The sequence below is a fragment of the Trachurus japonicus genome, chromosome 12, assembly GCF_045865225.1.
Source record: "Trachurus japonicus isolate A0001 chromosome 12, Traja_1.0".
In the NCBI taxonomy this organism is placed as follows: Eukaryota; Metazoa; Chordata; class Actinopteri; order Carangiformes; family Carangidae; genus Trachurus; species Trachurus japonicus.
The window spans coordinates 115,108-139,137 of NC_140918.1; the positions used below are offsets into that span (position 1 = coordinate 115,108).

The window sequence follows — 24,030 nt, forward strand, 5'->3', positions numbered from 1 at the left end:
GCCTGATAGACTGAACTTATAAACAAAGACAATTCAATATACATGTTAAAGATGTTGAACAAAATGTATATTGATTGATGTTGTGAATGTGTTCTAAATGGTCTAGTGTTGGCTTAGATATGAGTTATGCAATCTGATATAAACTGTTTATACTGCTTATGTGTTGCAGAGTTATGCTGAATGAGAAATGGTTGAAATAACTGACACAGCTAATGTGATGATTCATGTTAATGCATTTTACCTTAGAAAAGGGGGGATGTTATGATTGGATGTTATTACATGTTTGACCGCTAGGCGGCAGTACTGGTTAGTAGTCAGTTCACCGTACCATATAACGAGGTAGAGCAAGACTGCATGAAGCCACATGTATGTTGTTGAGAACGTGAGACATTAAACTAAGTTACTTGCTATCAACACGGCCTCATCCTTCGAACACGAACATGACAGTGTGTGCACTACAGCCTGTAGAGTTGTTTCCAGTGGTTTCGTGGTTGCACGGACACTTCTGAGAACAAAACAGAAACAGATGTGTGTGTGGATAAGGCCTAACACAGATGTAGCTTAATTTCCCCTCGGGGATTAAATAAAGTATTTCTATCTATCTATCTAACTGTTGATCAGAGATGCTTCGTGTCAGACTTCTCTCTGACTTCTGTCGTGTTTTTTTTTTTGCACTTTCTCCGTAAACTGAGATTAAATGAAAAGTTAGAATCAACACGATAAAAGATCTGTAGAATAAAAAACCCTCAAAGTCTCGGCTGCATGAAATTATCTTTGACACACTATACTATAATAACAACAACACACGTGCACGCCTGTCACACGTGCACGCCCGTCTCTCCTCTACGTGCACTCAGGTAGATTTAACAGCAGCTGCTGTGAAGCCTGCAGGGCTGCGCGCCACAATTATGCACGCAACAAATATAACCACCTTGATCTAATCTTGACTCACTTGAAGCTCCTTAAAAATAGACACAGAAACAACCACAAACACGGCTGCAGCAGAATTATAAATAGGTGAATAATATCGTTGTCCTCCAGCAGCTCTTCACTCTTTAACAAACTGTTTGAAAGAGGAAAGAAGATTTAAAAGAAAACTCAACATGAATCTTATTTTTGATCCTGAAGCTCGACGTGGCTTCACACGTTTTCACCTTCCAACTGGCTAAAGGGAAGATTTGAATGTTGTATTTTCTGTATTTATGGCACAACTTGCTTTTTAAAATCATTTTGATTGTGATGATTATTGTAAAACAGTCAGTTAAAATAAAACTAATTCTAGTTCTTCACTGTGCAAATGTTTGTTCTATTTTACTGACAAAGACTCAGTGCTGTTAGTAAACAGATTAGTGCGTTTAGATAAAGACTCTAAGTAACAGGAGAATAAACTTATTAGAGTCAAAGTTTTAAATTGGATTAATTTAATAAATTAAATGAAGTTTTGTTGATTTATTTGAATTAGTTTCAGTGTGAAGCCTCAGGCTCAATGAACGACGCACTCAGACGTTACTAACTTCATAACCTAACTGTGTGTTGTTGTGTGTTATTGTGTGTTGTTGTGTGTTGTTGTGTGTTGTTGTGCGATGTTGTGCGATGTCAGTTGTGTTCCCGTCCTCAGGTTGAAGTGTCTCTGAGCTGCAGACGACGTCGTCTCAGGTTTTGGCCTTTTGGTTTGAGCTGCACTTTAACTCTGCACGCATGTGTGTGTGTGTGTGTGTGTGTGTGTGTGTGTGTGTGTGTGTGTGTGTGTGTGTGTGTGTGTGTGTGTGTTGTGTCTCAGATGGAGGAGCTGACCGATGAGGAGAAGGAGATCATCAACAGCGTCCTGGCTCGGGCGGCCATGATGGAAACTCTGGAGCAGCAGAGGATCGGGTGAGAGAGGAGACACACACACACACACACACACACATTATTACAACATTATAACTATGAACTGGTGTGTGTGTGTCTCAGGCGTCTGTCCAGTCGCCTTGACGACATGAAGAGGACGGCGTGTGGTGACGGACAGTCGCTGTGTCTCCTGTGTGGGACGGCGTTCGGCCCTCAGGTCACCGCTGTTCTCTGTGTGCACTGTAAAAAGGTACGAGTACGAAAACACAACAAAACACAATGAAACACTGTAAAACACAACAAAACACTGTAAAAATGTACGAGTAGAAACACACAACAAAACACAACAAAACACTGTAAAAAGGTACACGTAGAAACACACAATAAAACACAATAGGCTAAAACACTGTAAAAATGAAAGGCAAGGCAATTTTATTAGTATAGCCCGTTTTTACCAGCAGTTTGTCTCTAAGGGCTTTACATCCCATCATAACAACATCCTCTGTCCTTAGACCCTCACATCCACTGAGGAAAAACTCCATGGAAAACCCTTTTAACAGGGAAAACCAGGAGAAAGCTCAGGGTGAGCAACAGAGGAGGGATCATCACCCAGGACAGAGATGTTGTTACAGACAAGAAAACAGTTTATAGTTTATGTCACAGAATGTGGGAAACATGGAAATGTTAACAGGAAAGGAAAGGTAACAAGAGTCCAGGCTTTGAGATGAGACGTGTTTGTCACTTCCATGATAGACTGATGAGACACAACAACAACAACAACAACAACACACAGGAAAGATGAAAACATACACACATGAAAAGAGAGAAGATAAATAACAAGAAAATGATTTATTATGTTTCATTCATCTTCCTCCTCCTCTTCCTCTGTAATATTAATGTGTTGAACTTGTGTTTTAGTGAAAATGTGTTTCAGAGTTTCATTAAAAGTTGAATCAGAACTTTATCTCATGAGACTGAAGACGATTCAAATCTTCATCAGTCACTTCTGAAATAAAACGTGTTTTAAACGTTGTTTTTCCTCGGTAGTGAACATGGATGGAAACTGTAAAAGACAGAGAGGAACCAGCAGCTCGGTGACGACTAGTCGTGCTGCTGCTGCGTTCGTGGTCACGTGACCCTCGGCTGTTTGTTTACTACGCGTCCTACAGAGTCACGTTGTTGCCGTGGCGACGTGCAGCCACTGGGCCGTGCGCTAACCGGCTGTGACGCTCTGAGTCTCCGTCTGTTTCCTGTTGCTCACGGCGACTCAGCAGGTTAAAGCTCCGTGAACCGTGAAACTGTCCGAGCAGCACCTGAACATCCCATCATCACATCATCACAGCCCGTGTGTGTGTGTGTGTGTGTGTTTCTTTCTGCAGCACATGTGCAGTAAGTGTGGCATCCTGAGCAGCAGCCGGTCCGGTCCCAGCTGGATCTGCAGGATCTGCAACGAGCACCAAGAGGTGAGACGATGCAACGCCACATTCTCCCATCATGCCGTTCTGCAGAGTTCAGACTCACACACACAATCACATTCACATTTCACCGTCCAGCGGCCTCAGTGTTCGATACCGAGGTGTTGATTTAAGAGAAGATTTAATACTTCAATCTGTATGAAACTGGAATAAGAAGAAGAGGACGTTGTGTTTTCTGTGTTTTCTCTCTGATGATGCAGTGACACAGTTTCTGCCTCGGGGGGCGAGAGTCTCTTTAAATAAATGCTCTCTCCTGTCAGTCACACGCACAACAACGAGTCTGTAAACACAACGGCTCATCTGTCCGTCCCACAAACGGACTGGTTTTTTTTTTTTTTTTTTTTAAAGTATATTTTTCGGCTTTTTGCCTTTATTTTGATAGTGATGACAGTAGAGATAGACAGGAAATGGGGAGGCAGAGAGAGGGAATGACATGCAGGAAAGGTCTGCCCGATGCGGGATTCGAACCGGGGACGCCTGCGGCGAGGACTGTAGCCTCTACATGGGGCGGCCGCTCTACCCACTGCGCCACGCACCGCCCCAAACGGACTGGTTTGTTCCTCCAGTGTTGGAGGAACAAACTAGTGGAATCACAGATCAATCAATCAATCAATCAATCAATCAATCAATCAATCAATCAATCAATCAATCAATCAATCAATCAAACTGTTCTCTGTGTTTTCCAAGGGGGCAGTTGTGGGTGTGAGAAGTGAAGCTTCCTCTGGGGGCTGGTGTCAGAAAGCAGCATTCTCCATAGACCCCCATGTTAAAATCACCCACTTTACATCCTCAGTAAACATGTTAAAAGCCTGGTGTCAGAACGATAGTTTCTACCCCTGCACACACTCTGTAACTAGTAACTCTACCGTTTTACTAGCCTATAAATCTCTCTGCCCCCTGGCAGCAGCAGATCTCTTTGCTCCGTAGGTGGGTCTAGAAACGAGCCATAGGAACTTTTTGAGTCTGGAACACCGTTTGTGTTGACCAATCACAGCGCTCTATCTGTTTAGAGAGTCGTTGGGCAGCTTAACGCCATGACGACATAGATTTTAATTGGCTTGTCAGGCTAACGTCATCCTGCTCTTTGCTCTGATTGGTCGTAGCGCTACCCTATTGGTGCAGAGGCAGTTTGAAAGGCAGCCTTCATCCCGAGGTCTACCGCTCGTTGCCAGACTAGACATGTTCATGATGTAGTCTGGATGGTCAGGCTACAGTTTTACTATTATTAGGTTAAACCTCTGGCCAATTAGGGCACGGAAACGTTGAGTGACAGGTCCGGAGCCAATCCAACATGGCGCTGTTCAGGCCGCCATATTGAAGTCACAACAACGACTCCCCAAAACCAATGGGTGACATCACGTCACGATGCTACGTCCATGTTTGTTACAGTCTATGTTGTTTTCCTGCAGGTCCACAGACGTTCTGGCGCCTGGTTCTTCAGAGGCCGAGAGCAGCAGAGTCTCCCCGCCCCCCTCCCTCTGTCACGGCCTCGTCAGTCCAGCACCGAGGACGCTGCTGCTCCGGGACCCACTGCGCCACGCGGCCGCACCACCACACACGGTAACAGAGATTATTAGGTTTGATCGACTGAAATATTGTAATGTTGTTGTGATATTTAATGAAGATCATTCATACGTGTGGAGCCAGAATCTCTTTGTAGAACAAATACAACATACGACACCGTTCTTCACAAAGAAGAGAAACAACAACAAAACCTAACAAAGTGTAAAAAACAGATATTTAAAAGTTACCATGTTTAATTTGTATTGAAGCGTTTCTGAACCAACAGTCAGAGCTTAGTTTAGTTTAGTTTAGTTTAGTTTATTTAGACGGCACATTGACCATGGCTACATGACAGAGTGTAAAAACAAGGCTACTTTCCATCCGTTGTCCCCATATAGAAAGACACAGAACACACGATACAAGACATGTAGCTACAACACAACCAAAATACACAATCAGGTACACAAACACAAAATATATTAACATGTAGCTACAATATGCTAGCTAAAACCTAAAAAGCATTTCAAATATATGATAAAGTGCAGAGAGAAAATAAATAGATCTCAATAATCAGTCCAGATAAGAAGCTACACATCTGAGAGAATAACTGAAAGCATGGTTACAAGTAAACCAAAGTGGTGAGAGTGGAGCTTTCTCTAATTGGAACTGGGAGGCTATTCCATATTTGCCTTTTATAGATAATACATTTTGTCCAAAGGTCCTTCTGTGTTGGACCTGTTGTCCCCTCTGACCTGGTACTAAGACCAAGAGTCTTTTCTTGTAAATGTTTTCCTCAGCCGGAGTGGGAGCTGATCCATGGAGGCATTTGTAGATGAAGCAGACACATTTTAATACTTTCAAGTTCTCGTAGCTTAAAAAGTTGTGTTTCTCAAAAACATGGCAGTGATGATAAGAGAGTGGTCTTCGATCATATATCTTGATCTGTTCTATGGGTTACAGAACTCAGTTCAATATGAGAGAAGATCAGACAGTGAAGATGTGTTTTGTCCTGGTCACTCCAAGATACTTGAAGTGGTAGACGAGCTCTAACTCCTCCCCGTCCAGAAACACATTGGACCTCTTGATGTCTATTGGTCGCTTGCTAAACATCATGCACACTGTTTTTGTAACAGTAGGCAGCTGTTACTTGGCCAGTGTTGAATGTCATTCATTGCACTTGTAAGACTAGATGAGATTTCCTTAGTATTCTTACTATGGATGAAAATGACAGTGTCATCAGCGTACATGTGGACATTAAACTGTGGACATACATCTGGCAGGTCGTTAATAAACAGTGAGAAGAGTAAAGGCCCAAGGATCGATCCTTGAGGGACACCAACTGGATTCTCAAGATAAGGAGATTTGACATCATTTACCTTGACACATTGTTTTCTATTTGTTGCATATGACCTGAACCAGTAGAACTGAACTGGTAGAAAAATGAAAAGATGTTAGTTTTGTCCTGATGGGAACCTGATGGTCCACGGTGTTAAATATCTTTTTGAGGTCTAGGAACACAATGCACACATATGAGTTTTTATCCAACATGCATTTGATCTTTTCTAAAAACACACAGTTTGCTGATGCAGTGGGACAATAGGGACAGAAACCACACTGCATCGGATTCAGTGGGTGAAACTGCTTCAGTGACTGTCTCGTCTCATTACTGAGTGAACGAGGCTCCGACTCAGAGCCGATGTCGCCGATGTCTCTGCACAAAAAAATAAACACAACTCAAAACCACTGAGAGATCAACAGGATTTTTTTTTTTAAATCTTAGTGCTGGTTTAATTCTAATCTGAATTTATTTATATGAAATGAAGGTTTACAGGATCTGGCACCACTGTATTTTATAAAGGCCACATGTGTCCAGATGTGTCTGTCTGACGTGGAGGAAGTGAAGTGTGTTCGCTGCATTTAGATAAAACACAGGCTGGAGTGTGTGAGCTGTGATTGTTGAGAGATCACATAAATACACTCAACCATCACATACAGAGTTTCTGTAGATAATAAACATGCAGCTAAATATATAACTGTAAATAAACATAAAAAGTGAGTTTCCCCACTGTGGGATAAATAAACACTTATTGCATCGTATCGTATCGTATCGTATCGTATCGTATCGTATCGTATCGTATCGTATCTCGCCTTGTCTTATTTTTTCTCATCTGATTGCATTTTGTCTTATTTTATCGTATTTAATTTTGTCATATTGAATCCTTCCTTATCGTGTCTTGTTTTTTCTTCTTGTATAGTATCTTGAGGCATCTTCTCTTGTGTCACATCCTCCATCCATCCTTGTCTTGTTGTATCGTATCATTCTCTTCTCTTGTCTTGTGGTATCTTGTCTTATTTAATTTAACATATCATATTGTATTACATTGTGTCATATCGTATCCTTTGTTATCGTATGTCATATTGTATCATATCGTATCGCATCTTATGTTATCGTATCGTATGATATTGTAGCATATCGTATTGTATGTTATCATACTGTATCGTATCGTGTAATATCATGTCCTGTCTTCTCTTCATTTGTCAAATCGCATTTTGTTGTATCATATTATGGCTTCTTCTCTTGTCTTGTATCTTGTCTTATCGTATAATATGGTATCACAGCGTATCATATTGTGTCCTGTCTTCTCTTCACTTGTCTTATTGTTTTTTGTTGTATCGTATCATATCGTATCGTATCGTATCGTATCGTATCGTATCGTGACCAGAGGAGTTTGGAGCCTGAGTTGTGGACGACTGTGGATGTGTGTGTTTTCAACAGATAAAGAAAATAACTGAGAGGAGAAAAGAGTGAAGACTGAGATTCACAGAACAACCTGATGGTTCCTGAACATGTCACGTGGAGCCGAGGTTTTAATGAGTGTGAACAGCAGATGTAGTGAAACTCTTTCTCTTTACTTTGTCTCCTCAGAGCCACAACAACAACAACAACAACAGCAGCAGCAGCAGCAGCAGCAGCAGCAACAGCAACAACAACAGCAGCAGCAGCAGCAGTTGTCCAGTGCATCAGACCAATGGGAGCCGACAGCAGCAACAACAGCTGACGGCTGTAATGAGAGTCAGAGGCATCCAGCAGCTGTAATAAAGACAGAGGGACACATGTTGGCATCCAAACCTCCGACGGCCAGCGCTCCGGCCAGCGCTCCGACACCCAGCGCTCCGCCGGCTGCCTCGGGCTCAGGTAACGGAGCAAATCCTCCTTCTAGGAATAAGAGCGAAGCTGCCGGCGACTTCCACAACGTTCAGCATCAACTTCAGGGTGTGAGGAATAAAAACCACGACGAGACGTTTCAGACTGGAACGGTCGCTCAGCTCCTCTGTCTCTTGTCTCTTGTCTCTTATGTAAATGGACTTGCACTTCTATAGCGCTTTTCTAGTCACTCGGACCACTCAAAGGGCTTTACAATGTAATGGTCACGTTCACCCTTTCACACACATTCATACAGCACTGTTCATAGGCTTGGGAACTAATCATTCACACACATCCATACACCCAATGTTACAGCAGTAACATTCATACATCTGATGACACATCGGAGGGCAGGTGTGGGGGTAAGTGTCTTGCCCAGGGACACTTCGACATGCGGACTGGGGGAGCCGGGAATCGAACCACCGACCTTCTGGTTAATGGACGACCCGCTCTACCTCCTGAGCCACAGCCGCCCTGTCGTCGTCCTCTTCCTGTCCCTTGTCCCTTGTCCCTTGTCCCTTGTCCCTTGTCCCTTGTCCCTTGTCCCTTGTCCCTTGTCTCTTATGTCTTATGTCTTGTCTCTTGTCTCCAGATGTTGGGGTCAAACACCCGGAGACGAGGACATCAGCCCCTCCAGCTGTGGAGGAGAAGAGACAACCTGTCCAACCTGTTGTCTCAACCAGAGCTGCTCCTGCTCCAACACAGCAAGAAGACGACGACTACGACTCAGACGATGCCAGTAAGACCGAATGTCTCTAAAGACAAATGTCAAATTTACAGACTTGATATTTACGATTTTACTCTTTGTAATGAATAAGATCAATAATCAATGTTGATCATGTTCATCTATAAACTAAAGTAACAACTCAACTTCTTCTGTTCTACAGCGACTCTGGGATCTCTGGAGTTCAGTCTCCTCTACGAGCAGGAGAACCACACACTGCACTGCTGCATCGTTAAGGCCAAGGTGAACACACACACACACACACACACACACACACACACGAGATGAAAAGAAACCAAAATTGGACAAGATGAGTCTGAGCGAGATGAGACCAGATTAAAACGGAACAAGACGAGACACGAGGATGATGATGAGACGTCAAGATGCGACAAGACAAGACAAGACAAGACAAGACAAGACAGGACAAGATGAGACGAGATGAGACGAGATGAGACGAGATGAGATGAAACGAGGCATTAAAACATGGGACAAGACAAAGATTAAAGATGGGACAAGACATGAGACTATGAAAGACGAGACAGGACGTGATGGGACATGACAGGACTTAGAGGGTTGACGATCTTATTCTGGAGCATTTTTTTACTGAAATGCTTGAAATCCTCTTCACACCCCGACTGAAACCACGTCGCTCTGTGAAGGAGAAACCTCTGACCCGATGAATCCCGATGTCAGTCAGTACGTTTACAGTCGGCGTCAAGTCGGACTTCTGTCCTTGTCTCAGTTTACATACAACTGAGAAAATGGAATAACTGACGGGGTCCGCCCCCTCATGCAGCGTCACCCGTTGTTTCAGCGGGTTAATAACCCTCCTGTCCTGTTGACTTTTCTGTCACCTCCTAAAAAACTGAATATAAACAACTTAGTAGCTTAATAATAAATTCTCAACTGCAGTTCCAGACCAGACGCGCCGGTCTGGGCCAGATTCACGCTGAGAATAGGATACAGGCTTCCTTTTTTCATCTCTCTCCCTCTCTCTCTTCTTGCTGGTGGCGCTGTGTGAAATGCATTGAATCGGCGCTGACATTGGGTTTTTGTCTTTACTTTGCCGGGTTTGGCCGGCTTCTCTGCTCCACTTTGTGCCGTCTCTACGGTTGTGGAGCATGCGCACATGAATTGTCCAGTTATACTCCGACTAAGGTATATACATGACGCAGAAAATCGAATTCCAATCGCATTATCTGGGTGTCTTAATCGGAGTTCTCCAACTCCGATTTCAGTCGGACTAAGGTGTTTACATGCACTTCAGTTGTCCAGTTATAGTCGGATTAAGGCAATAATTCGTTTTTTTCAAGTAGAGTAGAGTAGAGTAGAGAGTAGAGAATACTTTATTCATCCCTAGGAGGGAAATTCGAATTAGTCCAGTAGCTCACACGACAATGACACAAAAAAGAAAGAAAGATGGAGCAGGGCCGCCGGATGTAGCAGGACCGCCGGATGGAGCAGGACCACTGGATGGAGCAGGACCTCCGGATGGAGCAGGACCTCTGGATGGAGCAGGACCACTGGATGGAGCAGGACCTCTGGATGGAGCAGGAGGAGCAGGACCTCTGGATGCAGCAGGACCTCTGGATGGAGCAAGACCTCTGGATGGAGCAGGACCTCTGGATGTAGCAGGACCTCTGGATGGAGCAGGACCTCTGTATGGAGCAGGATGGAGCAGGACTTCTGGATGGAGCAGGATGGAGCAGGACCTCTGGATGGAGCAGGACCTCTGGATGGAGCAGGACCTCTAGATGGAGCAGGACCTCTGGATGGAGCGGGGCCGCCGGATGGAGCAGGGCCACCAGGTGGAGCAGGGCCACCGGATGGAGCAGGACCTCTGGATGGAGCAGGGCCACCAGGTGGAGCAGGACCTCTGGATGGAGCAGGACCTCTGGATGGAGCAGGACCTTTGGATAGAGCAGGACCTCTGGATGCAGCAGGGCCACCAGGTGGAGCAGGACCTCTGGATGGAGCAGGATGGAGCAGGACCTCTGGATGGAGCAGGACCTCTGGATGGAGCAGGACCACTGGATGGAGCAGGACCTCTGGATGGAGCAGGACCTCTGGATGGAGCAGGGCCACCAGGTGGAGCAGGGCCACAGGATGGAGCAGGACCTCTGGATGGAGCAGGATGGAGCAGGACCTCTGGATGGAGCAGGACCTCTGGATGGAGCAGGATGGAGTAGGACCTCTGGATGGAGCAGGATGGAGCAGGACCTCTGGATGGAGCAGGACCTCTGGATGGAGCAGGACCTCTGGATGCAGCAGGACCTCTTGATGGAGCAGGACCTCTGGATGGAGCAGGACCTCTGGATGCAGCAGGACCTCTGGATGGAACAGGACCTCTGGATGGAACAGGGCCGCCAGGTGGAGCAGGAACCGCCAGGTGGAGCAGGACCACGGGATGCAGCAGGACCGCTGGATGGAGCAGGACCGACGGTGAAGGGGCAGCTGGGTGGATCAGGATCATTGGTGGAGGGGCCAAATCATTTTGCTTATCTGCCCCACTACTACATTCCTCCATCTTGCAGCAAGGAGAGAGGAGCCGTCCACCACCGCTGCTTTCCTGGTCAGTCAAGGTGCCATGAAGTGGATGATCCAGGCCGTCCAGAATGGCCTCCTCCTTCTTCAGTGCTCTAGTGCCTCAGGATGTTTAGTCTGTATCCTAGCAACAACTTCATGGAGAACTTAAGATGGAACTTAAAGCAGAAGTAAGTGATATATTTGTGTTAATATAAGTCTTAAATAGTTATATCTTCCGACAGCAATCACTTACATAGAGTGTTTGGTCTGAAACACGGGTCTGTCAGTCACTCTGCTCTGCTCTGAGTCGAGGAGAAAACATTTATCGTATCCTACAGTTTTTATCCAATGAGGAGAGAGAACGGCATGCAGGGCTGTGTGTGCAGCCAAGGGACGCCGTGAATGTGGCGACGTAGGGACGACGACTGTTATGGTGCGTTCAAGGAAACTCGTATTTTTCCGACCGGTGAACTCGTACCAGATCGAACTGGTACGACTTCACGGTCGGAAAAATACGAGTGGCCGTTATAGTGACTTTCACCGGTAAAACAGGTCGGAAAAACACGAGTGGGTTGCCTGGAACGCTACAAAGTCGTAAGTTGTGACTTGAAGCTGTAATTTACGATTTCAAAAGCCTGCCTGGAACGCAGCATTAGCGAAAACGACCGGACCACTTACTTCTGCTTTAAGCAGTTGCCATTGGGTGGGATGTACACAAGTGTTGTTATGATTCGAAAAAATAAAATAAATGTCTACTTTCTGAGTCTTCACCAATATCTCCAGCTCTTCATCACTCTTGTTGAGCAGAGAGTTGATATTTCCAATGATGACTGACCTCAGAAAGGACCGATAGGACATCTCCACCACCCAGCCTTTAACTTTGCACCAGCAGCAGCACGACAACCACCACAAAAGCACCACTTCATCTCATCTGGGACAGGATGGTGTCCTCCAGATCTGTCCATTTTCAATGAAAGAAGCTCATCTCTGAAGAATCTCTTCTCTCCACATAAGCATCCATCAGTAGATGACAAAAAACACAACAAAAATAAAGCAAATGTTGAGTAAAAACTCAAAAACTCAGAGCTACCAGACTTTGCTGCTCCCAGTTGAAGCGCATGTTCCGGACAGGGAAGTGTCATGTAAACGTACTGAGTGACGCGGCTTTCTGCGATACTGTGGTGTAGCGAGGCTTCACCTTGATGTGAACCCAACGCTGAACAGCGCCGGTGTTCTGAGCTCTGGAGGCTTCAGAGAGAAGAAGAGGAAAGGGGCTTGGACTTTGATCACCAACTCTCCCTTTAATACCTTTGAAGACATGTGTAGTGACATTTGTCTCTGTTTGTCTCCTTTGTCTCAGGGTTTGAAGCCGATGGACTCTAACGGTCTGGCCGACCCGTACGTGAAGCTGCACCTGCTACCTGGAGCCAGTAAGGTACAAACTCAGTCGTCATGGAAACTAACGAGTCTGTCTCTGTCTCAGTTATTTGACATGTTTATGTTTATGTTTATTAAAGACTCCCATTAGCAGCTACTCTCCCTGGGGTCTTGATCACTGAAATTATAATACAATACATATTTTCATTAATACATTGACATACATATTCACAACCATTAAAATACATTACATACAGTACACACACACACACAAACATCTCAACACAAGACAAGGAAACAATCTCACAACACAATTCAAAATACACTGACATAGACACTCTAGACTACGAGAACACAAGAACACAAAGACACTTGCTCAAAAGACAGTTCTAAAGACAAAAACAAAGAAAGGCACTACAGCCAACATTATGGTATGGCACCTCTTCATACTCAAGGAGCAGTAGTTCAACCATACAGATTTATCCTTCCTGGGTAAACAAAAACTATTTTAGCTTCTTCTTAACCCTTGAGGCCTCTAGGGACCCAAACGGGTACTTTTTGAGATTCTTGTTTTTTTGATCCTCAAATATCTCAGTCAGTTTTACAGCAAATTTAATGAAATTTCCCAAGAATGTTTATTTTATGATGCTTTTTAGAGCATGCAATGTTATTATCCAAGACCAAAAGAAGTGGTAGTTTGTTCCATGCCGCCATTGGCCTGTAGTTCATGTCTTGTCTTGTTTCTCCGTCCTCCCTCAGTCCAACAAGCTTCGCACTAAGACCCTTAAAAACACTCTGAACCCGGCGTGGAACGAGACGTTGACCTACCACGGCATCACCGCCGACGAGATGTCACGCAAAACTCTCCGGTAAAAAAAACTACTTCCTGTGTCTTTGCTGTGAGTTGGTAGAGTGTTGGTGGAATGATGGGATGTCTCGGTGTCTCCAGGCTGTCGGTGAGCGACGAGGACAAGTTTGGACACAACGAATTCATCGGAGAGACGCGAGTCGCTCTGAAGAAACTGACCTTCGACCAGAAGAAGAACTTCAGTGTTTGTCTGGAGAGAGTGATCCCGGTAAACAGAGGACGGATATCTATCTATCTATCTATCTATCTATCTATCTATCTATCTATCTATCTGTCTATCTGTCTATCTATCTATCTATCTGTCTATCTGTCTATCTGTCTGTCTATCTATCTATCTGTCTATCTGTCTATCTGTCTGTCTATCTGTCTGTCTGTCTGTCTGTCTGTCTGTCTGTCTGTCTATCTATCTATCTATCTATCTATCTATCTATCTATCTATCTATCTATCTATCTATCTATCACATGGTTATGTAATATTCACATCAAAGGGCCAGTGCTATGGAAGCCTAGAGAGGCCATATGCAGGAGATAATGGAGCTTTGTTTTCTTGAAACAAAGCCAGAACAGCATCGGTCACACAAGCATGGCCTTTCTGTACAGTTCACTTTTTACTTCAATAAGATTAATAATATCTGGAGAAAGATGTTAATGTTAAATTAATTAAATTAAGTTTTTCACTGAAGAACCACACAGGACAGACAAAACAAGTTGAGACAAGAAAAGACGAGATGAGACAACTTCAAACGAGACACAACAAGTTGAAATTAGATAAGACGATACAAAACAAAATGTAATGAGATGAGATTTAAAAAAAAGCTACTTATATTGATTTTACTTTAAAAAGTAACAAGAATAACAGCAGATGTTGAATGTTGGAGTGATTATAATTATTGTCGGTGATGATGATGATGACGATGATGATGACGATGATGACGATGATGACGATGATGATGATGATGACGATGATGATGATGATGTTCCCTCTGTGTGCAGGTGAAGAAGGCCGTAGGAGGTTCGTCCCGTGGGATGGCGCTCTACGAAGACGATGTAAGAACCTCTATCACATGTTCTCCAGACCTTTCCATGTTTACCAGTTCCTCAGACGTTCCTCACACGTTCCTCAGACGTTCCTCAGACGTTCCTCAGACGTTCCTCAGACGTTCCTCACACGTTCCTCACACGTTCCTCAGACGTTCCTCAGCGTCTCGGTGACAGAACGTTTCTCACCGGTGACGTTCTGTAAGATGAAGATGACGGTGGATCTTCTTCTTCCTCTGTTGACGCTCCGGTTTCATCCCGACCTTAGTGAACAGAAGGTTCCTCATCGTCTCCAATAGGGAAAAACACAGAGAGCAGTGCATGATGGGAACTGCTCTTAGGTTTTTTTTGTTTTTTTTATTAAACATTTATATATACAAACATACAAATATTCAATTCTACGTCTGATTGGTGAAGCGCAGTCATGTGACAGAGCCTCTAAGAAGCGAGTAGCAACCGGAACGTGGCTCAATGTAACAGAGTAAAAGTACTGCTTCTTCTTCACAAATATACTCAAGTAAAAGTTAAAAGTATGCTGCATTAAAACTACTCTTACAAGTACAGTTTATCCACAAAAATACTCTAGTAAATGTAATGCAGTGCATTACTCCAAACCTCACGCAGCTTTGACTGACGTCAGCTCTTTACTTTCAAATACGATGCATTTATTAAGAAGAAGAAACTGTTTGAGTCAATTCAACCACAGTGTCCAGTTCTTATAGGAAATATTTTTTAATTTTTTAACTGAAACTGTTTTATTTTGTTTGTAAAGATCCATGTGTTCAGTAACTGTGAGTCTGGATCTTCATGTGACTTGGAACAACCTGGAACATGTGGACAGGACAGAAAACAGCATCGACTTTACATTTTTACAAAATGCAGATTTAAACAACAGATAATCCTGTTGCATTAAACACACATGTAGATACGTTTCTAGTGAAGCATGAACATCATCCTCCATTAACCTCAGTGTGACCGAGCACAGGGCAAAGAGCACGAGGATCAGTGGAATGGACTCTACCATCACTTTATGTGTGTGTGTGTGTGTGTGTGTGTGTGTTCTTGTACATGCTACATTGTGAGGACCGGAACGAGTTTTTAACCAACAGACTGAGGACACTTTTGAGAAGTGAGGACATTTTGGCCGGTCCTCACTTTTTCAAAGGGCTGTTTGAGGGTTAAGACGTTAGGTTATAATTAGGTTTAAATTAGGTTTAGAGTAATGGTTAAGTTTAGACATTTGTTTTGGATGGGTAAGGTTAGGGTAAGGGGCTAGGGAATACATTATGTCAATGACATGTTCTCAAGATATATTTACAAGGATGTGTATGTGTGTGTGTGTGTGTGTGTGTGTGTGTGTGTGTGTGTGTGTGTGTGTGTGTGTAGGTGCAGAGCGAGGACTCTGAGGAGCGAGGTCGTATCCTGGTGTCCCTGAGCTACAACACTCAGCAGGGCCGTCTGCTGGTGGGAGTCGTCCGCTGCGCTCACCTGGCCGCCATGGACTCCAACGGATACTCAGACCCCTTCGTCAAAGTGTACGCTCACCGAGCACATGCTTAGCTTAGCTTAGCATAGCATAGCATAGCATAGCATAGCATAGCATAGCATAGCATAGCATAGCTTTATTTATTTATTTTATTTCATTTTTATTTAAGGAGGACAATGCACATTAATGGACATAATAAAATGTAAAAGTGCCAGTGTAAGTGAGAGTAAGAGGCCTTTATTGTCACTGCATTAAAATACAATGAAATTGCAACTGCCCATCACAGTGGTGGCATACATACTTAAAATCACACACATCATAAAAGCAGGAAAACAATAAAGAGAAAACAAACAGACACACAAACAAGCACACAACAAAAAGCAAAAAACACATGGGTTAGAAGAGTGTTAGCCAGCGGCTAGTGTCCGACTGTAGTCCTCCAGGCAAGGTGTTAAAAGCCATTAAAATAAACAACAAGGACATAACAGAATTAATAAAACAGGAAAAACACACATGTATCCAACAGAAACCAACAGACAAAAAAACTGCAAAGAGAGACAATTAACATGACACTACTATGTCAAAAGAAAAAAACAAAACAAACTATTTATGGATGGATAAGATGGATGAAGATGCAACAATGCAAAGACCAGGACAAGGTTTCTTGATGGAGTTGTGCTAGGATGGATTAGGAACACAACGAAACCAAGATATAGTACAGTGTGAGGTCAGTGTCAGGGATGGATGGATGAAATGGGGGTGCAGCTTGGCTTAGCATAGCATAGCATAGCATAGCATAGCATAGCATAGCATAGCATAGCATAGCATAGCATAGCATGAAGCCTGGAAACATAGTGGCCTAAGCTTTAACTTGGTCTCTTCTCCTGTGCTGCAGATGTCTGAAGCCCGACATGGGGAAAAAGGCTAAAAACAAGACCCAGATCAAAAAGAAAACTCTGAATCCAGAGTTTAATGAGGTCAGTCAGTTTTTTTTATTTGCACATTCTGGACTTTGTCGTTTCCTCCTCCTCCTCTTGTCCTGATTCCAGTCACAGATTTGGTAATAAACTCAAACTCAAACTGTTTTTCAGGAATTCAGTTACGACATCAAACACGCTGAACTGGCCAAGAAGACTCTGGACATCTCGGTGTGGGACTACGACATGGGCAAGTCCAACGACTTCATCGGTGAGTCTAATGTCCACTGCAACATCACTGCACATAAACACTATACATCAAGTTCTACAAGTCCGGCTGCTGGTTCCTCATCATGTCAACGCTCAGTTGGTCAAATCTAAAGGATAAAACCTCAATATCTCTAATATCTCAACTATGACGGATGCATGACATTCAAGGTCTCCAGAGGAAGGAAGAAGAAGTTAGTGTCACAATCAGGTTAATATTTACTCCCATAGAGAAACGTAACATGTCCAAATAATGTATTTCATGTCCAATATTAAATCATAGTCATATTTAATGTCTTTGTATTTATTAAGTTACATGTGTAGAAAACTAAATACAAACAGATAATAAATAACCAATCAGACACTGGTTGACCAACGTCACTGAGGAGAATCCGTCCCACACAAGACAAAGACAAATACTCTGTAGGAGTTTCAGAGAATCTGCCAAAGAACACCAGAGTTGGTGAGTGAAGGTCTCGTCTTCAGTCCAGTTCAGTCCAGACAGAACCAGCTGCTGCACCAGAGACCACGTACATAAAACACACAGTGACACATATATACTATACATACAGTACATATATATAAAAGACACCGTGAACACGTACAAGTACAAATATCATTAATTAAGTGGCAGGTGGATTAAGGTGGACAGTTGGAGGTAGTGCAATGAGATAAACAATAAATAGTGGATAAATATATATATATACATGTATATGTTATTTACACAGGGTTGTATTATAATATGGCAGTGACAGTGGGACGTGAAATTATTCAGTGATGATGAAGTGGGTGGTTTGATATGGGTACACATACACATACACATACACATACACAACATAATAAACATAAACATGTGTATCTGGACGTGATCATAAATCCTGACAGGTTTCCTATGTTATTTCTACATATATGTATTTCATATTATTAACAGTATGTATTTATCATGTATTATCTGCCCCCCCGCCCCCCCCAGGAGGCTGCCAGCTGAGCTATTATTATTATTTATTATTAACAGTATGTATTTATGTATTATCTGCCCCCCCCCCCCCCCCCCAGGCGGCTGCCAGCTGGGCATCCAGGCTCAAGGAGAGTGTCTGAAACACTGGTACGGCTGCCTGAAGAACAAAGACAAGAAGATCGAGTGTTGGCACGTTCTGCTCAACCACAACTCAGCTCAGTTTGAGGATTAAAACAACCACTCGCTCTCTTCCTCCTCTTCCGCTTCCTCTACCTCCTCCTCTTCCTCCTCTTCCTCCTCTACCTCCTCTACCTCCTCTACCTCCTCCATCTTTTCTTCCTCTCTTCCTGTAGACCAGGGGTCGGCAACCCTAGGCACGCTGGCACTAGCCTCGTAAACCAGCCTCTCTAAGTGCATTTCATTTCATTTTGAGGGAGAGTCTGGCCTCATCCCCATTCTAAGCGTTTGGACTGAAACCCTCAGAAGGCCGAGCCAATCAGCGTCGCCCGCTGTGATTGACACAGCACGTTGGCCAATCAGGGACCGACTGGTGCAAAGCCCCGTCACTACACCAACTTGCTGATTGGCTGAATGGGGTTGTCTGTCAACGCTACTACCAAAGATATTAAACCGTCTTTGCTACTACTCCCGCCCAGCTCCCGCCCCCCCCAGACGCTGACAGGGGGAATGAGGCCAGACTCTCTGAGAAATGAAATGAAATGAAATGCATTTCCGCGAGAGGCTGGTTTACGAGGCTACGCTGGCACCTCCACTGCTACATTTCTCACCGCTATATTTTAGCTCCTGAGTCAGAGTTTTTTTCCCCTGGGCTTTCTGCGCATTTATTTTGAAAGGACAGCGGGAGAGAGAGGGAGGGTGAGAGAGTGAGAGGGGGAAAGGGTCTGCCGGGCCCGGGGGGAATCGAACCCAGGGTCGCTGCAGTGGGCCTACAAGACGCTCGCGGCTCGCCGTATTTCATCAGAGATTCAGTGACGGTGAGCGGCCTGACGCTGCGTCATTAACACCACCGCTGAGTCGGGGAAGACGCACCGTTACCGTTACCGTAGCAACGAGCTACGTGTTCCTTTTTAATCTCCTCTCCTTCGCCCTCACGTTCTCACTCAGCTGTTCTGTTATCAATAAACCTGCCGATGACGCTGCAACACAACTACACAGCTGTTAAATGATTGGCTGCTTGTCTGTCACTCACAGTGTCAGGGATGGTCCAGGTCTGTGAAATGTTGTGACTGTTTCATTCTGACGGATATTCTGGATGCACTGTAGTCTCTGTTTCAGCATTTTCCTCCCACTGCAGTATGTTTTAATAGGTTAGTTTCTGAAGTTTCTGAAAAGCAGTGTTGTGAATAACAGGAAAATATCTTCAAAATATGATTAGATGTGGGCTATATAGATTAAATGATTTTATCTATCCATATACAAAAACAACATAACTGGGATTTTTATAAAATCCCAGTTATGTTGTTTTTGTATTTGACAAGAACATTTCAAACCGGCACTCCATGTCACAAAGGTTGCTGACCCCTGCTGTAGATCCTGTCTTCCTGTGAGCACAGCTCCATGGATGTTTGTTACATCGTCCTCTTGCTTCATGTAGATGAGTTTCCCTCAGTGTAAATGTCCAACATGGATCATCAGACTCTGTAGCGCGCGGCCGTGGCCTCACACCGCGGGGGGGTTGAACAGGCGATCATTATGTTTTATGGAGAAGATAAAAGGCGGTGTGGTGTTGTGGTGACGCGTGGAGGGAAATTCCCATGACCTCATCTCATCCCCGTGTTGATCCGTGTCATTCCCGATCCCGTCCTGTTATCAGCTGCTCCATGTGACCTCGTGCTCCTCCAACTAACATGCATTATGGTCTGGTTGTGCATATGTTACATTACCATGCATTATGGTCTGGTTGTGCATACGTGACCGTGCATATGTTCAGTATCAAACAGGACAGGAGGTAGCTAGATGTTTAGTTGCTGAACCTGATGTGAACAAACAGACTCTTTATATTTTTATTTCTGTGTCATGTTCCTTTGTGCACGTGTGTGTGTGTGTGTGTGTGTTTGAGCTTCTCTTTCTGCTGCTGAAAGTCACTAATGTTTCTGCATGACGTCTCATTATGACGAACAAACTCAGTTATGCAACGTAAACGCTGCTCCAGAAAAACCTCGGGGACGTCGGCTGCATAATGTTCTGATGTCAGGCTGATGAATCTGTGTTCCTATCCGTGCATGTCTGAACCAACACAACAATAAAGACGTCGTGGCACTTCCTCTGCTCTTCCGTCTGGTTCTTATTCCTGGTGACATGGCAGGAAACTTTGTCTGCATCAGGTGAGCTGTGAGCCAATCAGCTGGGACGGACACGAGGCTGTGAGCCAATCAGCTGGGACGGACACGAGGCCGAGGAGGCTGTGAGCTTTGACCTGCTCTGATAACACTTCTCTCCAACTGGGTTAAAGTTTACGGCCTCGCTGCTCTCTGAAGACTGAATGTGTCATCATCCAGGACGCTGTGGACGTCCACCAGTGTTTCTGACAGACCATAATATTTATAAGTCTGTTGTTTACACCACACTGCAAAAACTCTAAATCTTTCCAAGAATATTTGTTGTATTTCTTATCAAAATGTCTCATTTCTAGTCAAAACTAATCTCTTTCCACTTAAATAAACTTGTTTTTAGATCATTTTCACTTGTTTCATTTTTCTACTTATTTCAAGTGAAAATCTGCTGGAAAGAAGTAAAAAGTGTCTAAAAACAAGCTGCTTTTAATGTGATGAGTCTTATTTTAAGTAAAATGAGATTTGTTTTGACTAGAAATTAGACAAATATTCTTGGTAAGATGTAGAGTTTCTGCAGTGCACCGTTCATCTGATGCACATCAGTGTGTTACAGTGTTGGGCATGTTACTTTGAAAAGGTAATTAGTTATAGTTAATAGTTGCTTTCCCATAAAAGTAACTGAGTTAGTAACAGAGTTACTAAATGATGAAAGTAATTAATTACAGGGAAAGTAACTATTGTGTCAAATACATCAAATGACTTATAATTGCTGCTGTGAACTGAACCTGACGAGGAGCCAATCGTCTCCGTACCTTTACTCAGTCCGACTGGAACTCGACAAGTGAAGTGAATGTGAACGCGTTAGTTCTTTTCTTCTGGATGTAAACGCTGTAATCTGGACAGAAACGTTGACCGTAAACGTAGCGCCCCCTAGTGTTGAGGAGGAGACGATGTCGGTCATTAGATTTCCTCTGTTGCTGTGAACTGAGACGAGAACAGAACAGAGAAGATGCTCAGATGGAGCTGAGACAGAGCTGCACTCAGCTGGGATGGAAACACAATGACTGTCATATATACATATACGTATATGATGATATGATATGATTTCCATATATATACAATATATAAAGCAGCACAACAGTACTCGTAGCACATGGCTTCATTGTAGGCTACTGATATTGAGAACAAAGCTACAGATCAATAGAGGAGACCTGACCTAACAATGGATCTATTATAAGATATATTATCTATTATAAGACATATTATTATTATAAGATATATTATCTATTATAAGATATATGATCTATTATAAGATAATTTAATACATCCATGGACCTAACCCCAGGACCTGAACAGGAAGCAAAATATTCATGAGTCAGGAATTAAACTTTTAAATCAGAAACAAGGTTTTCAGTGCTTCTCTGTCTGAATTCAGAGTTTGAACATCTTTAAAAAAAAATATCTCTAAAAATATATATTTTTATCTAGGAGAAAGGAAAGTCAGAATTAATTTCATTTTTGTCTCTTCATTGGGGATTTCAGTTTATTCGCCCCTTTAGATAATTAAAAAGGACCACAGACAGATCAGAGTCGTTAATGCTGCTGGCCTCAGATCAGTGACCTTCATGGTTTCACCTCCAGCTCCTGTCACTGAGGGACATGTCAGAAAAGTCATTATTAATAAATTACAGCTGATGTCTTTGCTCCGGGGAGGAAACGTCTGTGTGAATAAACAACACAACACTCCTCATCTATAAAGGGATGAAAATGAAAGAAACAGAAAGTTAAAACACTAATCTTTTATCAAAGCCTCTAGGCCTATATACTTAAGGATTATTTGTCTGTATTTCATGTCCAATATTAAATCATAATCATATTTAATGTCTTTGTATTTATTAAGTTACATGTGTAGAAAACTAAATACAAACAGAAACAGATAATTGCACCAATCAGACACTGGTTGACCAACGTCACTGAGGAGAAATCCATCCCACACAAGACAAAGACAAATACTCTGTAGGAGTTTCAGAGAATCTGCCAAAGAACACCAGAGTTGGTGAGTGAAGGTCTCGTCTTCAGTCCAGTTCAGTCCAGACAGAACCGTTTAAACCAGTTTAAATACCCGGAAAAAGTGTCAGAAGAGCAACAGGCACAAAAGACGCTCTATCTCGAATCTATCTAGAAAAAAAGCAGGGATTTTGGTGAAACCCAGCCATGTTTAGCTTGAGTTTTCTCTTTTTTGTGGCCATTTGAAGCATAAAGTTTCACCTTTCAAATGAGCTACAGTATGTGTTGGTGGCAATAATATAGAATAGCCTACACTGTGGCTCTACAAAAATCATCAAAAATGGTTTTCAAAGTTCCAGTGCATTTAAATCTTAGAGCAGTGGTATAAACAAGAAACATGTTAACACAAACCAAGATAGAAAGAGGTAAAGAGAAAAGGTGGGGGGGGGCGTATATGCATTATCAAGTTTGCTCATGTGAGATTTGAAAATAAGCCAGACCAAGTGGTATTAGTTAAAGTTCACAGAGGCTGACACACTTTCAATTCAAACCAGTGACCTTGTGGTCGGCAAGCAGCCGCCTTAACCACTGGACTATGGCAACACTTCTGTGGAAACAGAGGTTGGGACTTTGATAAAACTCCACAAGAAGAAGTGTGAGAAGAGCGACAGACACAAACAGAGCACCTTTCATAAAAGTATCTCCTGTATCTCCTTTTCTAGAAGAAAAGCAGGGATTTTGGTGAAACCCAGCCATGTTTAGCTTGACTTTTCTCAGGAACAGAGGCACGTAGAAACAAACGGTTTGTGGCCATTTGAAGCAGAAAGTTTCACCTTTCAAATGAGCCACAGTATGTGTTGGTGGCAATAATATAGAATACACTGTGGCTCTACAAAAATCGTCAAAAATGGTCTAAATTGCCGGTAGCTACACTTGACTAAAACTTTGGAAAGGAGCGCGGCACTCAATGAGTTAATATTATTATTACATTAACAGCTGTAGTAGAGGGTGTAAAACATCACCTCAGCATTTCCTGTTGATCTGATAGAGTAGGCCACATACACAACACACACATACACACATACTGGCTGTTATCACTGTTGTAATCAATAATCTATTGGTTCCTGCTGCAGTTTCACTCATTCACTCATTCACTCATTCACTCTCTTCTCCTTCAGCTGTTTTTATCTGAAATAAAATAAAATAAAATAAAATAAAACCAAACCAAAGGAAACCAAAGTCTCGTGTCAGTCACGATCAATATAAATTGATCAGCCTCCACTCTGAAGCGCCAGTCGCTTATCAATACCGTCACATTTCACACTGATAAACAACCTGCATGTGTGTGTGTGTGTGTGTGTGGATCAATGTCATGGTCACTGCCAGAGGGAGAGAGAGAGAGAGAGAGGGGAGGGTGTGTGTTGCGTTTATTTTAGGTTCACACACACACCCACACAGACACACACACATACACACACACACCCACACACACACACACACACACACACACACACACACCCCTCCTCCTCCTCCATTTAAACGACAGTCTGAGTCA

The 24,030-nt window shown here is 43.3% G+C and overlaps 1 protein-coding gene across 1 annotated transcript; it reads left to right on the plus strand.

Annotated features, from left to right (window-relative positions):
- The first annotated feature begins 1,788 nt into the window (after positions 1-1,788).
- Positions 1,789-18,492, plus strand: rph3aa (rabphilin 3A homolog (mouse), a). Its single transcript, XM_085794273.1, has 15 exons — positions 1,789-1,872; positions 1,954-2,080; positions 3,210-3,293; positions 4,715-4,865; positions 7,735-8,004; positions 8,606-8,752; positions 8,901-8,980; positions 12,624-12,698; positions 13,400-13,509; positions 13,590-13,716; positions 14,502-14,555; positions 15,933-16,081; positions 16,928-17,009; positions 17,124-17,220; positions 18,273-18,492. The coding sequence occupies exons 1-15, from the start codon at positions 1,841-1,843 to the stop codon at positions 18,404-18,406; spliced, it is 1,719 nt and encodes a 572-aa protein (XP_085650399.1). The 5' UTR covers positions 1,789-1,840; the 3' UTR covers positions 18,407-18,492.
- Positions 18,493-24,030: the final 5,538 nt, after the last annotated feature.

Excerpts from the sequence above, each read along its gene's own strand:
- rph3aa (XM_085794273.1), top strand. The coding sequence starts at position 1,841 with ATGATGGAAACTCTGGAGCAGCAGAGGATCGG. Across the intron at positions 2,081-3,209 it reads TCTGTGTGCACTGTAAAAAG|CACATGTGCAGTAAGTGTGG; the intron begins GTACGAGTACGA and ends TTCTTTCTGCAG. Across the intron at positions 3,294-4,714 it reads TCTGCAACGAGCACCAAGAG|GTCCACAGACGTTCTGGCGC; the intron begins GTGAGACGATGC and ends GTTTTCCTGCAG.